Source organism: Geotrypetes seraphini, chromosome 12 (assembly GCF_902459505.1).
Source record: "Geotrypetes seraphini chromosome 12, aGeoSer1.1, whole genome shotgun sequence".
NCBI classification, from domain to species: domain Eukaryota; kingdom Metazoa; phylum Chordata; class Amphibia; order Gymnophiona; family Dermophiidae; genus Geotrypetes; species Geotrypetes seraphini.
Window position 1 is genome coordinate 62,942,949 of NC_047095.1, and position 18,342 is coordinate 62,961,290.

The 18,342-nt window shown below is 43.0% G+C and overlaps 1 protein-coding gene across 9 annotated transcripts in view; it reads left to right on the top strand.

Annotated features, from left to right (window-relative positions):
- The window catches only part of BEND5 (BEN domain containing 5), a 1,015,515-nt gene that overhangs the window by 986,576 nt on the left and 10,597 nt on the right, over positions 1–18,342 (top strand). For all 9 annotated transcript variants that reach the window (XM_033915518.1, XM_033915519.1, XM_033915515.1 and 6 more), the window contains one exon: positions 16,991–17,204. In XM_033915518.1, the coding sequence (XP_033771409.1) occupies positions 16,991–17,204 (214 nt within the window). The remainder of the gene's footprint in view (positions 1–16,990; positions 17,205–18,342) is intronic.

Below are 18,342 nucleotides of genomic sequence, written 5' to 3' on the forward strand. Positions count from 1 at the left end.
TGCATTTATTTATTTAGCTATAAAATTCTATTACTTATATTCAAGACACGTCAAAGTAACCAACCTGAATTTACTAATTCCCTATTGTCCATCTAAAACACTTCGCTCTATGACCCAAAATATTCTTGCGGTCCCATCCCTAAAGTACAGAAACACAATAAGATCCAATAATTTTGCAGTGACTTCGCCATCCCTTTGGAATTTTATTCCTAATTATCTTCGTGAAGAATTATCTCTGCTTCATTTTAAAACAAAGCTGAAAACATTTTTGTTCAAAGATGCATTCGATACCTAATTGCCCTTATAAGGGCTAAACAGACGCCGAAAGCAGAAGGCATCAACTTTCCCTTCCCTATCGTTTTCTCCCTAATTTTGTACTCTTTTCTCAAAATATTGTATTCCTACCCCTTTTTCCATTTGTTCCCATCTGTCTTTGTCTGAGTATGTCACGTAGATTTTAATTGTTAAATGCAAACCCTATTTTTGTCACAAACTGTATTTTTATTGTACACCGCTCAGAAGTCTGATTGAGCGGTCTAAAAAATTTTAATAAACTTGAAACTAACCCCCTCTTTTACAAAGGTGCACTAACCAATAAGCGCATGCTATTCGAATTAGCGCGCACTAAACACTAACGTGTCCATAGACTAACATGCGCGCGTTAGCGTTTAGCATGCGCTAATCAGTTAGCGCACCTTAGTAAAAGAGGACCTAAGTAGTTTACATTCAAGTACTCAAGTATTTCTCCTTATCTGTCCCAGTGGTCTCACAATCTAACAAGCTCTTAACATTTCTATGCCTGAACAAGTCTCCCCTGCCACTGCTAATTTTAAATGGCCAGTACTCACAGTCCTCTAAGTTTTTGCCAGGGCATGAAGCAATGCAGGAGCTGATTTCAGCTCAGTGGGTTACCCCGGATGGCTAATGCTAGCACAGGGATCTCAAAGTCCCTCCTTGAGGGCCGCAATCCAGTCAGGTTTTCAGGATTTCCCCAACGAATATGCATCGAAAGCAGTGCATGCACATAGATCTCATGCATAGTCATTGGGGAAATCCTGAAAACCTGACTGGATTGCGGCCCTCAAGGAGGGACTTTGAGATCCCTGTGCTAGGGCAAGCTTTAGCCCTGTTTCTCAGTCAGAGCTGATAAGCTCAAACTTCCTAGAGTAAATTCTTTGGTGGCTGCAGTGTCAGCGCAGTGTTCTTCTGGGCGACATTTCGGATAAGCCTTATAGGCTGTTGACAATAGCATTCTGGTAGCATGCTTAGAAGGCTTGCTGGCAGATGACGATCTGTACATGCTGTATGAGGTACGGTAATGTTCCTTTTCAGCCTATGATGGTTATGGCTACGGAGACCAAATACTGGCAATGGCATTATACACAGCAATTGGTAGCATCTTGATCTGCTGCAGACTCTAATCTAATCCTTCGTTTTATATACCGCATCATCCCTGCAAAAGAGGGCTCGATGTGGTTTACATTAAGACTTCACACTATATATTCATTTTTTTAAAAACAACAAACCTAATTCAAAATAGCAGAAAACAAGAAAGTCTTTAATCTTTTTTGAAAGATTTGACTGCAGACTGATGGATATTTCATTTCATAAAGTAGTAAATAGAGAACAGCAAGTCCGGAAGATTTGACTCCTTGACTGAAAACCTTTAAACAATGGAAAAGACAGCTTATAAGTAGTAGAAGATCTACAGCCACTGTGCAAGCTTAAGGTTCTGGCAGGGAGACAACGTTCGTTCCATTGCCGGTGGCAACCTCCCTCTTGGGCTGATAGTGTCAATGTAGAGTTAGTGTATGTGATTCAATAGCCTGAGGTCAATTTTGATTTCCAGTACAGTTCCTTGGGGAGCTGGCTAAGTCATTTAACCCTCCTTTAAGCCAGGCACAAACAATGCCTGGATATCATTTGTAAGCCACTTTGATGATAATCTCTGCATAGCAGTATGTTAAATACTGTCTCCGGAAACTGGTCCTACTGGTGGTAGCCTTCTTATATACCTCTTGAAATGTGGAAGTATTCCTAAGGGTTGTCCAGCTTCCTTACCTTCATCAGAGAGGCATTTTCAGGTACACTGCATGATGCAGCCTTCTCTTTGGCTTCATCATAGCAGCATTCTTTTTTACTATATGGGACCTGCATATTTTTATGTTGCACGGTGGCAGTGTTCTTGTCTGCATCATAATGATAGCATTCTTATACCGCAGGGTGACAACTCCTTAAGGAGCGGAAAAACGGGCAAGACTTTTCCGAGAGGCCAGTTCAGAGCCATAGTTCTGTTTGCTGCAGGGTGTTGACGCTCTGCTATGCTATACATTGGTAGTAGGCTTAGTATTAGCAAAGCTTCACGGCCTTTACAGTGGTGGCAACTTCTGTTGCTCTACAACAACGGTTATTATGTGGTTCTGCCAACCTTCTTTTCCTGCACTATGGTAGTCTCCTCAGGACTATGTGGGTTTCAGTCTACAGTTCTGGGTGGTGCCACTTCTACAACTGAAAAGATTTTGAATTTTTAAGGAACAATGCTGGATTTTTACATTAAATATGGTGGCTCCCTTTGATTTAAATCTGGAGATTTCGTGGGCATCGCTGATTTAGCCAGGGATGTTTATGATTGGTGGTGGGTAGTGTGATGTCATAAGAGTATCTTAAATTTTTGATATGTACGCCGGAACTAGTGTATGTCTAGGAAAGCTGGGGCAGACGGTGGTATAAGCAGGAAAAGGTGGGTGTGAATATATGTAGTAAGGGGATATAGGAAACGTTTGAGAGTAAGAGAATGTAATTTTTTCCATCTTCTTACAGGGGAAGTCCTTGAAAAAGCCGTTTTTTTGGCGATACATATTGGACATGTTCCCCCTGGCTGACGGACAAAACGTCTTAAAGATAAGTTTATGTTGATAAGTCTTTATGCTATATGAAGTGAAAGTGTTGATGGCAGAAAAAGTTTAAATGTTTGAATATGAACTGTTAAGGGCTGATGACGAGGTGGGTGGGTGAATCTTAATGCAATGAGAATTATTGAATATTAAGTAGTACCACTGAAGCCTGAGAACACTAAAAACAAAAGCAAAAAAGTGTGGTTTTATATATCCTAAGAATTTGTGTTTGTGGTACTTCTACAGGAGTGGCACAGTAGTAGCAGCTTTGGAGGGTACACAATGCAACTAAAGGTTCTTGGCTTCCCTCACTTCAGTTTCCTAGGGCGTTGTACAGGATCATCTCTTTTATGCAGCTTTGGCTCTTTTTCTTTTATACATGACCAGTGGTTGCATTTACTACTTACTGACAGCTTCTTCTTTAACAAAGAGGATAGTGTTCTGATGTAGTTCCGACTTTATTCAATTCTGGATGTTGGCCCAACTTCCTGGTTAATACTATAGTTCTTCCATTCACTCAGTGGAATCTGCCTCTTCTGTATGGTTTAATCAAAATGTTCACTGCTGCTCCCCTCAGTTATTCTTACCTGTGGCATGTTCCAGCTCAGCTATAGAGGTTTTTTCTGTGTCCTTTTAACAAAAGTTTCTTTTGTTGCTCTTTGGTTTAGCCGCGATGTGGTTTGCACAGTGGCTCCAAGGTGAGTATCTAGCCTCTGCAACTAACTGTGTTTCTAGGACAACGCAGAGCTGGTGTCTGCTCATTGCACACCTATGTAACAGAGAGCTATTTGGGTCACAAGAACCATCCTAACGGGGCAGGGGGTGGGCTTCATGCCTTTCCCTCTTCTTATAACAACAGACTTAGTGTCCTAGTGCTTGGTTCCTCAACTATATCTTCACAGAGGGCTGACACAGGGCTGACTTGCATGTGATGTCCACATGGGTAGTATCCTGCTACAGTCCACAGCAGCTACAGCTTCCTGCCCATACAGGGGCAGTGAAATAACTGGATATGTGTGGGCCATGGACATATCTCAGTAGGTGAGTTTACAGAAGTGTCCTTGACTGCAGCCTACGTGATTCTACATCTGATATAGTAGTTACTGGTATAGAGCCAGTTACCGAAGCAGTGCACTGTGTCTTCAGCTGCAGTAAGTGGGTCCGTCTTTTCCTTCTGTTCACTTGCTTCTCTGAAACACTGCCTGTAGTTCTGTGCATTTCCAGGAACTTTTTCTCCCTTGATATCTCCTTTCCTGCTATAGGTTTTGGGTCAACCTCAACTGGGGCTTAGATAGCATTTCCTATCGTAACACTTTATGAAGTTGCTACATTGTAGAAGGCAGCAGATAAGAACCTGCATGAGCCATCTGGTCTGCCCAACAAGGTAGAACCGCTAAGTTTGAGGTAATTCTGCATTATGCATTTTATATCCTGATTTGTTTTTGGCATTTCACAGCGCAGGCTGTGAAAGTCTGCCCAGCACTAGCCTCTTGGGTCAGCCACGGTCTAGGCATAGACAGTAGAAGTCTGCCTGACCCTGGCTTGGCTTTCCATTTGTGCTGCCATCTATTCACCTATAAGCTAGTTTGGTTCATTGCCGTCCATACAAGATTTCTTAGCTTCTCTGTGAGGTTCACTCACCAGCCTTCTCTAGGTCTAGGGCTTCCTTGGCTTCTTCATGAGGCAAGCTCAGCTGTCATCCATAGGACTTGGGGGCTAGGGGTTGGCTACATGGTTCTGACAGCTGCACCTGATTGTTACTGTGGGCTTCATTCTGACTCTTGAGAGTGCCTCCCTTCAGTGGTACCTTAAAGGAATCTAGCTACAGATTTTTTAATGAGCACTTTTCTTGTGGTCACTTGGTTGGTGATATCTAGTTTGACAGTGTAGGAAGACCTTCTCTTTTAGAGGTGCCAGAGTCTTGGTAGTGTAGCATAGCTCTTCTTTAAGTCATGAGCCCAAACTTTTCATTTCTGTGGAGTTCTGTGAGCTAGAGCCTTGCTGGGTACTTGGGGCCTATCATCCTATTTCTGCTTTCCCTTGTATCTTATCACTTTCTCCATTGGCCTAGTGCCTTTGGGAGGTATGGCATGTTCTATGTACCTCTATTTTCTACAGGTAAGGAGGCTACTCAGGTACCTTATTTTCTCAAATGACTTTCCTTGTTCAGACCATCTATTCGGTTGGTTTCCAGGCACAGTAAGGGGGCAGTCTCTGGCAACGTTACTGTAGTGTGATGGTTTAGCGTGGTGTTTGTTTCAACTTACATGCTTTCTGATAGCTTCCGTCTGCATTTGTGGTGACTTCTTGGGGCGGAGACTACATGGCTTTCATTAGATGAACGTGGTAGAGCAGCAAAGTGGTCTCAGTTACACATGCCTCCAGAACTTGTAGTCTGGATTTAGCAGCTCCTTATGCTTCTTTTGGGGCTTCAAGTCTTCCGGTGTCAATTGGGCTTTCCTCCTTACTTTAGGACTGCTCTGCTACATCCCACTTGTCTCTGGACTCATCTACTGCTGGTGCTAAGGATAGAAAAATTATGTCTTACTTAATAATTTTCTTTCCTTTAGATGCAACCGATGAATCCAGAGTCCCACCTTGTCTCGAATTTTCAGTTTTATACATGGATTTTTAGATACCTGTCAGATTTTAGCTTTTATGTGCAAATTTTCAGATACTTTTTTAGGTCAGTGTTTATAAGACCGTTTGGGGTAATTGTTCTGTGATTAGAAATCTGTTGTATGGGAAAGGCGTTTACTAGGAACACTTTCCGACTGCTTTACGAAACGTCCTGGTTGACCAGGAGGCTGTACATGTAGTTCAACTTGGTACTCTCTATCGCCAACTGCTGGTTAATGGACTCAATCCACTTGTCTCTGGATTCATCTGCTGCGTCTAAAGGAAAGAAAATGATCAGGTAAGACATAATTATTCCTTATGGAATTGCTCGTTCAAACTGCTTCTCCCTGTTCTCTATTCTACCATTTCTCCAAAATGCACCACTTTAAAAAATACTCTACTATTACTCCAGCAGCCCCCTACCCCCACTCCGGCAACTGTCCTACCAGCCGCAAACAGTCCCACCCCAGAAAACTACCTCTCAAAACTGTTTCAACCCTTGCAACCTTTGCAGACCTCAAAATACTACTCTTCCAACTGCCCAACCCACAAACTGCCCCACCTCCAAAACCTATCACGCTGCAATTTGCCTCACACACAAAACTATTTTCCTCCATGACTACCCCACCACTCTGCAAACTGCCCTACCCCCTACAATTAGCCTTCCACAAACATTACCACTACCTCAGGGTACCCACACAGACACAAAACACACACATATGGCACAAAACCTTTGAACATTTTTCTCTTTCACGTCCTTTGTGAGGATGGCTGAGCCTGCTTGATGTTGAATGCTGGATATGACAATTATGCAATTAGGCCCTGATTCTGTATAGGACGCCCGGGAGAGGTGTCCTATTCAGAATCGGGCCTACACTAAACCCCGATTCTGTAACCAGCGTCCATGGTACAGATGCTGGTTAGAGAATCGGGTTAGATTAGTCACGGCTCGCTACACTTATCGCGGCAAGGGATCTCTCTGCCGCTATAAGTATAGCGGGCCGCGGCCGCCTGTCCAATTGCTGGCAGGAGGATGCCCAAACCCTCCTGCCAGAAGATGCCCCCCCCCCCCGGCACTACCGACCGCCCCCCCCGACACTACCGACCCCCACCCCCACCCCGACACTACCGATCGCTGGCAGGAGGGTGCCCAATCCCTCCTGCCGGAAGACACACCCCCTCCGCACACCCCCCCGACACTACCGATCACCAGCAGGAGGGTGCCCAATCCCTCCTGCCGGAAGACGCACCCCCTCCGCACCCCCCCCCCGTGCTAACAGCCCTCAAACCTCCCCCCCACCAAACTAACCTTTCCTTGTTGGCCAGACGGGACTTGCCCGTCCAGCCGGCAGGCCCGTCTCGTCGAAATGAGGTGGGCCCGTCCCTTCCCGGCCCATCCCTCCGAAGCCTAAGGCCTGATTGGCCCAGGCTCTAGAAGCCTGGACCAATCAGGTCTTAGGCATAGTGGGTCCGCCCATCCCCACTAAGTCTAAGGCCTGATTGGTCCAGGCTTCTAGAGCCTGGGCCAATCAGGCCTTAGGCTTCGGAGGGATGGGCCGGGAAGGGGCGGGCCCGCCTTATTTCGACGAGACGGGCCTGCCGGCTGGACGGGCAAGTCCCGTCTGGCCAACAAGGAAAGGTTAGTTTGGTGGGGGGGAGGTTTGAGGGCTGTTAGCGTGGGGGGGGGGGGGCGGAGGGGGTGCGTCTTCCGGCAGGAGGGATTGGGCACCCTCCTGCCGGTGATCGGTAGTGTCGGGGGGGGGTGCGGGGGGGGGTGCGTCTTCCGGCAGGAGGGATTGGGCACCCTCCTGCCAGCAATTGGACAGGCGGCCGCGGCCCGCTATACTTATAGCAGCAGAGAGATCCCTTGCTGCAATAAGTATAGCGGCCACGTCTACTTACAATGTAGACCAGCATTTTGTTGGCCTACATTGTAAGCGTCTCTTCCTCTACTAGGGAGACACGTAGGGCCGCCTAGGTTCGCCTAAGGCCCGCCTAAGGCCCTTAGGCGAGCTTAGGCGTCTTGCGGGCCTCCCTAGGCTCCCGGAGGCGCCCTCAATATAGGCGGCCTGCCTGGGGAGCATTTTTTTAAAAAAACGTGCATCCCGATTGGCTGATTAGATAGCTGTAGGACGCCTACAGCTGCCTAAAATCGGGACGCACTTTGTAGAATCAGGGCCTTAGTGTCTGATTCCATAAATGGCGCTCAAAAATGGTTACTTTTTATAGAATAGCACTTCATGTCGATTCTTGCAACCAGTCTTTGAGCACCAGACTTATGCATGCTGAAATCTAGGGTAAATCCTGGTTCCCAAATTGGCTGCACTGACCCACTATTCTATACCACTGCGCCCAAATTTTAGGAATTCACCTGATTCATCCATGCCCCCTTTTCAGATACACGAGAAATGGAGTTGGGTGTCCAGCATTATAGAACAGCAAGCACTAACCCAATTAATCTCTGGAGCATGTCCATCTTTGGGTGCCATGTATACAATCCGGGGGTTATTGTAAAGTTGGGTTTTAGTAGTATTTCTGTTTTAATTTCTGTAATGCGGGGCTTCTCAACCCAGTCCTTGAGGCATACCAAGTCCTGTCAGGTTTTTGGGATATCCACCATGAATATGCATGAAATAGATTGGCATGCATTCCACCTTGGTATGGAAATGTATCTCATACATATTCAAGGATAGCCAGAAAACCCAATGACACTTGGTGTGCTCTGAGGACTGGGTTCAGAAGGCCTGATGTAATATATGTTTATTCATTTACTGATATAATTTGCTTTATTATATTTATTAGTGTCTCATTAAAACTATACATATGTGGCATATGTTCTTTTATTTCTGATGTCTCATTTTCTCACAGACATACAGAGAACCAACACACAGACACATATGAGCATATATGCACTGACATACATGCATATGTATGTTTAGGATCATGCAGACATATGATCCCACAAAAGATAGACATAGACATACTCTCTCCTACTTGGATAAATTAGATATACACACAAATATATACAAAACAAATTAACATTTCAAAAAACAGAAGACTCACACATTGCACGTATAGAACTTGGAAAGAATTCCATGAGCCATACTCTGGATGCTTTTCCTATTTCTTTAGTCCGTCATTCACTTCACTTTATTGTTTTGCCAACATACCCTTACAATGTAAGTGTTCTTTTGCAAGCCCATTATATATGTTGTATTTAGTTATGAAAGAGTGGTTCCTGATCCTGCTGTATGTTGAAAAGACTCGTCCATCTCTCTTCATTGAACAGGCAGCAGTTAAGAGGAAATTCAAAGGAATCCATAGAGATTGTGAGGCAGAGAATGATAAATACTGACCTCAGGTGTTTGTTAGTTCGATGTGATGTGTCTTTTTGTCATTGTAACTATGATATTCTGTAGCTTGAGGCCAGTCTTAGTTACCATGGAAACAAAGTATTCATTGAATGATATTCAGTGACATCCTAATTCTTCCAAAAAGAGCTCTTGAAAACATTTTGAAAGAATGAACTTTGAAAACAAATAAAAAGCCCGTAGGTTCCTTTTACATGGAATTTTCTTTTACATTTACTTACCTTACCCAATAAAAGAGGATGCATTTTTATGTTCAGTAAATAGGAGTGGGAGGATCTGGCATATGAAGCAGGCAGGGCAAGTTAGTGAAATATGGATAATTTAGATTTTCACAGTTCCTTTCATCTCCTTTGGGATTTTTCTGTACTATTTGTAATTGGATTATTTTTGATAAATAGAAGTAGCCACTCTGTGTAAATGTTGCATCAGCTGTTTCAAGAGAGGGAGACAGCATGTATCTCATAAAAGGATGCTATTTGCCAACTACTCTGGAATAATTTGAAGCAAAAGAAGATGAAGTGATTGGCTTTACTTCCATTGCTTTATCCAGTCACACTTCCAGCAAACAAGATAGCAAGGAGAAGTTAAAAAAAGAGAGATTGTGAGATTGAAACAGGACTTTGACAATTTGGACTAGATTTAGTCAATACCGTATTTTTTGCTCTATAAGACGCACCTGACCATAAGACGCACCCACCTGTAGAGAAGGAAAAACCAAGAAAAAAATTCTGAAACAAATGATGTACCCTATCCCCCCTCTGGTGATCTAGTGGTAGGCTGGGACAGGATGCTGGGCACATCTAGTGGTGAATACGTCTAATGGTAGGCACGTGTAGTGGCAGCCAGCCAGCCCCAAGGCAACCAGCCACCCAGCCATCCCCCCACCCCCGCTACCTTTTTTAATTCCCCACCCACCCAACCCCTCCCTCCCCAGTACCTTTTTTTCCTGGCTCCGCACTCCGAATGGCTGCCTTCAGTTCTCGCGGGATTCGCAAGAATTGATGACAGCCATTCGGAGTGCAGAGCTGGACCAGGCAAGCACACAAAAAGCACACGCCTGCCTCGTACACTGCTTTGCCGCTGCCGGAAGAGAGCAGGGGAACCGATCAGGAGGCAGCCGTCCAGTGAGGCAGGAGTGCGGAAAGCGCGCTGGACCATCAGGATGAAAAAAAAAAGGTACGGCTTTTTTGTTTTTAAAAAATATTTGCTCCTTATGATGCACCCTTATTTCCACCCACTTTTTTGGGGGAAAAAAGTGTGTCTTATAGAGCGAAAAATACAGTAGTGCCCCAAAAAAGGGGGGAATGAGTGCTAGACTATAAACGGTACCTGGCAGAAATCCAAATATTAGCAACATTCCATACTACCAATCCAGGACAAGTAATGGCTTCCCTCATGCCTGTCTCAATAGCGGACTATGGACTTTTCCTCCAGGAACGTGTCCAAATCTTTTTTAAACCCAGAGCATAATTATTTGAGTAAAAATATTATTTCTATCTATTTGTTTTAAAAGTATTCCCATGTAATTTTATTGAGTGTGCCCTGGTTTTTGCACTTCTTAAAAGGCTGAAAAATCGATTCACTCTTATCTGTTCTATACTGCTCAGAATTTTGTAGATCTCAATCATATCCCCTCTCAACTTGTCTCCTCTTGTAAGAGGAAAGACTAAAGAAGATGGGGCTCTTCAACTTGGAAAAGTTTTATCCTCTTTATATTTTTGTCATTCTTCTTTGGACCTTTCCTAATTCCACTATATTTGTTTTGAGGTACAGTCACCAGAACTTTGCACAGTACTCAAGCTGAGGACTCACCATGAAGCGATACAGAGGCATTATACTATTTTCTGTCTTATGTACTATCCCTTTCCTAATAATTCCTAACATCCTATTTGATTTTGGGGTTGTTTATTTTTTTTGTCTCAACCGCACACTGGGCAGATCTCAGCATAGTGTCTACAATGATACCCAGATCTTTTTCTTGGGTGCTGACTCCTAAGGTGGATCTTAGCATAAAGTAACTATGATTTGGATTATTCTTACCAATGTGCATCACTCGCATTTCTCCACATTAAATTTCATCTGCCATTTGGATTCCCAGTCTTCCGATTTCCTAAGGTTTTCTTGCAATTTTTCAAAGTCCTCAGGTATTTTAAAAACTTTGAATAATTTTGTGTCATCTGCAAATTTAATTGCCTCACTTGTCGTTCCAATTTGCAGATCATTTATAAATATGTTAAATGGTACTGGTCCCAGTACAAAGCCCTGTGGCACTTCACTATTTACCCTCCTCCATTGAGAAAAATGGCCATTTAACCCAACCCTCTGTTTTCTGTCCAATAACCAGTTCCTAATCCACAACAGAACATTGCCTTCTATCCCATTATTCTTTAATTTTCTCAGGAGTATCTCATGAGGAACTTTGTCAGAAGCTTTCTGAAAATCTAGCTATATCAACTGGCTTACTTTAGCCACATGTTTATTCATACCTTCAAATAAATGCAGCAGATTGGTGAGGCAAGATCTTCCTTGGCTGAACCCATGCTGACTCTGCCCCATTAAACCATGTTTGTCTACATATGCTGTAATTTATTTTTTTTTTATAATAGTTTCCACTGTTTTGCCTGGCACTGGCATCTACAGATTAATTTAGAAAATGCTACAAGATAGAAAATTTATAAGAACATGGGAGGTAGAGGTGGGGTGATTATTCATCTTTGATTTTTCTTTTTTTTTCTCTTTTTGATATTGGTTCTTTTTTAGCTCTCCACACACAATAAGAGAAAGTCTTTAGTGTTTGTGTCTTCAAATTTGTCAGGCCCTAGGAGCATGGAATATTGGATCACTGGCTTCATCTTTTCTTTCATGCTTTCATTTACAGGCCAAAATTGCCTGTTTACAGAACGGTGCACAAACTAGACTGTACTATTGTTCTTAAATGGGAATTTATTGACATTACAGGTGAGTGATAGGAACACACTGAGCTGTGAAATCCAAGACCTGGGCTCTGCCACTAACCTATTGTATGACCTTGAACAAGTCATTTGAACTCACTGGTACTTATTCATTATTATTACTATTTTTTTCACACATAAGACATGCTCCCTAATCATTATCCAGTTATTGCAGTACTCTATACAGTTAAGGATTTTTTTCATATCCTTTCTTTGAGGAAATCCTTATTTCAAGAGAATTACCTCCGCTAGTACTTTTTTATAACTAATTTACTTTGGATTCCTGCTGCCTCTTGTTTCCTTATTCCCCCAGCTCTAGTATCGGCATAAATGCATGTTTTAAGAGAGATTCACCTGAAGACTTATGAGACTTTTTAAATTTAATATTTATTAAAAGGAAAATAGAGCCATTCATTATCTCTCAGTTTAAAAATCTAAGAATTGTAGAACCATGTGAGCAAACAATCCCAATGTGTCTTTACAGATGTAATACTAACTAAACCTATGGTTGCTCTGATTAGGACATTGATAGCATTAGCATTCAGTTGCAAGAGATCAATTACCCCCCTCCCACCTTTTATCAAGCTGCGCTGCCAAGCTGCATGAGCTAAATGCCAAGCCGCCCATTCTGTTCCTATGGGTGGCTCGACATTTAGCTCACGCTGCTTGGCAACGCAGCTTTATAAAAAGGGGAGGGGGGTTAATTTGTAACTTGGTTTGGTGCAATGTTATCTTGAAAAGGGGGCAAGAAGAAGAAAGAGGTGTTTCGTCATATTTCTTATTATTGGGCATTTTCTTATGTATTAAAATCCCTATCTATTGCTCCATCAGAACTCAGTACAAATATAGCATAAATATAAAGGCAACAATTAGCTAAAGCAAAAGTACATTTTAAGTTTAGTAAATAAGTGTTACCCCTTTCTACAAAGTTCTCTTAGTACAGAGCAGAGGGACCACCTTTGGGTATTGTAGAGTCCTGAAAAAATAATTACTGCAATTCTTTCAATTGGAGGAACACTTTCTCTTGGATCTAAGGTGTTTAATAGTCACTCAGGGCCGGATTCCTTAATATCGCTGGTAAAATCCGACAGGTCACTGTAGTAGCTGTAAATCTAATGATTTCAAAAAGACGAGCAATTTTCAGAGAACCGCGCATGCAAATGAGGTTTGTGGAGGGTCGCCAAATTTACATGAGATCAGTCGCTAGTGATAGCGATTGGCACATGCGCAGAATCACCCGGTGATGATAGAGAATTACCCGAAGTGCTTGTTGTAATAGTAATGACCTCACTGTTAAGATGGGAGGACATAAGAGAAGTGGAAAAACAGTGGTCTAAGCTGAAAGGAGCGATAAAAATGGCTATGGACCGTTATGTGAAGAAAATAAATAAAAACAAGAGAAAAAGGAAGCCGATATGGTTCTCCAAACTAGTGGCGGAAAAAATAAAGGCAAAAAAGTTGGCGTTCGTGAAATATAAAAAAACCCAAGAAGAGGAGTGCAGAAAGGACTACAGGGTGAAACTGAAAGAAGCCAAGAGAGAGATATGTCTGGCGAAAGCACAGGTGGAAGAACAAATGGCTAAAAATGTAAAAAAGGGAGACAAAAATTTTTTCAGATATATTAGTGAAAGGAGGAAGATGAAAAATGGAATTGCTAGGCTAAAAGATGCTGGGAACCAATATGTGGAAAGTGATGAGGAGAAAGCGAATGTGCTAAACAAATACTTCTGTTATGTGTTTACAGAAGAAAATCCTGGAGAAGGACCGAGATTGTCTGACAAAGTTACCCTAGAAAATGGAGTAGATTTTGCACCGTTCATGAGTGTTTATGAGCAACTTGAAAAACTGAAGGTGGACAAAGCGATGGGACCAGATGGGATCCATCTCAGGATACTAAAGGAGCTCAGAGAGGTTCTGGCGAGTCCTATTAAAGACTTGTTCAACAAATCTCTGGAGACGGGAGTGGTTCCTGGGGATTGGAGGAGAGCGGATGTGGTCCCTATTCATAAAAGTGGTCACAGGGATGAAGCTGGAAACTACAGGCCGGTGAGCCATACTTCGGTTGTTGGAAAAATAATGGAAGTGTTGCTGAAAGAAAGGATAGTGTACTTCTTGAATCTAATGGGTTACAGAATCCGAGGCAACATGGCTTTACAAAAGGTACATCGTGCCAAACGAACCTGATTGAATTTTTTGATTGGGTGACCAGAGAGCTGGATCGAGGACATATGCTAGATGTAATTTACTTAGATTTCAGCAAAGCCTTTGATACGGTTCCTCATAGGAGGCTGTTGAACAAACTTGAAGGGCTGAAGTTAGGACCCAAAGTGGTGAACTGGGTTAGAAACTGGCTGTCGGACAGATGCCAGAGGGTGGTGGTTAATGGAAGTCGCTCGGAGAAAGGAAAGGTGAGTAGTGGAGTCCCTCAGGGTTCGGTGCTGGGGCCGATCCTGTTCAATATGTTTGTGAGTGACATTGCTGAAGGGTTAGAAGGAAAAGTGTGCCTTTTTGCAGATGATACCAAGATTTGTAACAGAGTAGATACCGAAGAGGGAGTGGAAAATCAGAAAAAGGATCTGCATAAGTTAGAGGAATGGTCTAATGCCTGGCAACTAAAATTCATTGCAAAAAAATGCAGAGTAATGCATTTGGGGATTAATAATCGGAAAGAACCATATATGCTGGGAGGGGAGAAGCTGATATGCACAGACGGGGAGAGGGACCTTGGGGTGATAGTGTCCGAAGATCTAAAGGCAAAAAAAAACAGTGTGACAAGGCGGTGGCTGCTGCCAGAAGGATGCTGGGCTGTATAAAGAGAGGCGTAGCCAGTAGAAATAAGGTGTTGATGCCCCTCTACAGGTCATTGGTAAGGCCCCACTTGGAGTATTGTGTTCAGTTTTGGAGACCGTATCTGGTGAAGGATGTAAGAAGACTTGAAGCGGTCCAGAGGAGGGCGACGAAAATGATATGAGGCTTGCGCCAGAAGACGTATGAGGAGAGACTGGAAGCCCTGAATATGTATACCCCAGAGGAAAGGAGGGACAGGGGAGATATAATTCAGACGTTCAAATACTTGAAGGGTATTAACGTAGAACAAAATCTTTTCCAGAGAAAGGAAAAATGGTAAAACCTGAGGACATAATTTGAGGTTGAGGAGTGGTAGATTCAAAGGCAATGTTAGGAAATTCTACTTTACGGAGAGGGTGGTGGATGCCTCGAATGCGCTCCCGAGAGAGGTGGTGGAGAGTAAAACTGTGACTGAGTTCAAAGAAGCATGGGATGAACACAGAGGATCTAGAATCAGAAAATAATCCTATATAATAAAATGCTAGCCGCGCAATCGCACTCCTATCGGCGTGCTTCCATGATCAGTAGGTCTGTGGCCGCAGGAGTGCGCATGCGCGAATCCCCAGCACCTGACTACACTCGCCGGAAGGACTGGACCCCAGCGCTGGACATCCTGCTCTCCTGTCGGCTCCTCTCACGAGCTGCACCAGCGTCGGAGAAGGCTTCCGACACTGGCGGGGATCGAGAGGAGCCGCGGCAACACCTCAAGGGGCGGGAAGGGAAGTGCCGAAAAAAGACTCCAGCCGCTACTTTCTTCGCGGTCCCGACTCCAGACGCCGATTCAAGCAGCGTGTGCAGCACTCTACACGTGCTGCTTCGGGGCCTTCTGCTGCCCTGATTTTCTCTGCCGTGTCTCTGATGATGCCATCAGCGACGTGCCAGAGTAAATCAGGGCAGTAGAAGGCCCCGAAGCAGCGTGTGTAGAGTGCTGCACACGCTGCTGGAGTCGCAGGTTTGTCGGGAAAGGGGAGCAGGAGAGAAGACTTGCACAGCCACTTGCAGCAGGGGCTTAGTGGGCAAGAGAGCTGCAATTGGACAGACTGAGGAAGGAAATGTTCAGATAAAGAAGGGCTGAGACTGGAAAAAAAATAGGAATAAATACCTACAGGGAAACACAAGATCAGGAGCATACAGAGAAAAAAATACAGCATAGAGGTTTGCAGGAATAAGGAACACATAGAGAAAGTAGAGCAGAGACCCCTGCAAGAAGAGAAAAAGAGCAAAGAGATTGGGGATGAGAAAGAGAGCAGACATGCTTGCAGGAGAAAAAGCGAGGCAGTAATGTTACAGCTGGAGAGTGCAAAGTGAGGAAGAAAGCAGAGACAGTGCTACACAGGAAAATGGAGGGGAAGAGAGACAGAAAGAAAAAAAAAGACAGACATATATTCTAGCACCCGTTAATGTAACGGGCTTAAAGACTAGTAGTAAATATTGAACTAAGGCCAGTACTGGGCAGACTTGCATGGTCTGTGTCTGTATATGGCCGTTTGGGGGAGGATGGGCTGGAGAGAGCTTCAGTGGCTGGGAGGGTTTAGATGGGCTGGAGATTTCGGCAGTTGGAACCCAAGCACAGTACCGGGTAGAGCTTTGGATCCTTGCCCCTAAATAGCTAAGAAGAATAAATTTAAATTGAATCAGGTTGGGCAGACTGGATGGACCATTCGGGCCTTTATCTGCTGTCACCTACTATGTATGTTACTGTACTACATTTGTGTAGCAGAGTCGGAGGCTGCTAGGAAGCTCGGAAAAGATCAGTGAGCCACTCTGAGAATCGGCTAGAACCAGTTTAGTGAACATCATTAAATGCACAGTGAGTTTTGAGACTCTGGCCCTCAGTCTTTTCACTAAACTTTGTCATTCCAAAATAAAAATCTTTCTCAGTAGAGACTTTGCCTGGTATTATATTTTTCACAGTATCTTGCTGATACATCAGTTCCATAGAAATGGCTTTTAATCGTAGGGATTGGGATTGTTGTCTTAACATAAGAGTAGTCATACTGCTGAGACTGATGGTCCATCTAGCCCAATATGCTGCTTCCAGCTGTGACCAATCCAGATCACAAGCATCTGGCAGAATCCCAACAAGTAGCATGACATCTATCTTGTTCTTTTGTGTTTCTGCTAAGTAGTTGTGACATGGATTGGCCATTGTTGGAAACAGGTTAGTGGGCTAGATTGTGAATCAGTCTGCCATAGTTTGGTGATGTTTATATTACTTATGTACCTAGGTACCTTGTTTTATTCAGACTTTATTAGATCCCATTCAGTATCATAAACCTAATATTTCAGTTCTTTTCAACCTCTTTAGGTTCACCTTGGCAGTGAAATCTGGGTGGATGCAGAGAAATGGCATCAAGTACAAGTGACACAAGGAGATTCCAAGTTTACAAAGAATCTAGCAGTAATGATATGGGGAACAGACGTTCTTAAGAACAGAAGTGTCACAGGAGTTGCAACCAAAAAGAAGAAAGATGCAGTTCCCAAACCACCACTTTCACCTCACAAATTAAGTATTGTCAGAGGTAAAATTTTGTCTGTGTGAGTTTTTTATGCATACATTAATTGTAACACAATATTGTTGTTTTTTTTTCTTTGTATGCTTCTAATTAGTTCTGCAGGAGTGTTTCAGCAGTCAGATAGTATAGGGCTCATTTTCAAGTAGGCAAACAGAAGAACACCTCGCCTTGGGATATATGGAGACAAACAAAAAGGCAAGGAAGGCGTCCTTTCAACCAATGATCGAGGCTTTATTGAAATCAAGTAGTCTCAACAAGGATCCCAGTTTCAGCGTATAACGCCTTCCTTAGGGGACACAATTGGAAATATATAATACATACAAACATTTCAAAACATGTAACAGAGAAATCTATATTGACAAAGTGACGAACAACATATACATTGATCGCATGAAAACAGTAAACTGAAGACACAGAATAAACCGATCCAAATGTCAAAAAATGTCATTGAATGGCATACCGGTAAAATAAGTTAGCTAAATGTGAATAATAAAATCAATAGTGATTTCTTACCACTGATGATTTGGCACCATGCTTAAATGAGACACAAATGGTGAATTGCAGGAAAAACAGGAGCAAATGGGTGGACAATGCAATGTAGCGTGAGTAAGCTCTAGTTAGTGTGCTAGAGACAGGAAAACTCGGTTTTATGCACACCATGCCTGTTAGCCATGCTTGATGTAATAGATCTTGGTAAATGCCAGTGTGTTGGTGCATAAAGACAAAAGGGAAGAGGAGCTTGTATATGAATGTGCTTAGCTAAGAACTAAGGCCAGCCGCACAAGAGTAGAAAACCATAGAAACAATACTAGTCACTGAGTTCAAAGCACTCTAAAAACATAAGCAGAAAAAGGTAAAAACATCATCTTTCAAATTCTATGCTTTAAAACTAATAATTGAAAAGCATGCTATATAAGTTAAGAACAAATAAAGAATCCCAAGCATGGCACTGCATCATCAGTGGTAAGAAATCACTATTGATTTTATTATTCACATTTGGCTAACTTATTTTACCGGTATATCATTCAATGACATTTGGATTGGTTTATTCTGTGTCTTCAGTTTACTGTTTTCATGCGATCAATATAATATGTTTTCCATCACTTTGTTAATATAGATTTCTCTGTTACACGCTTTTAAATTT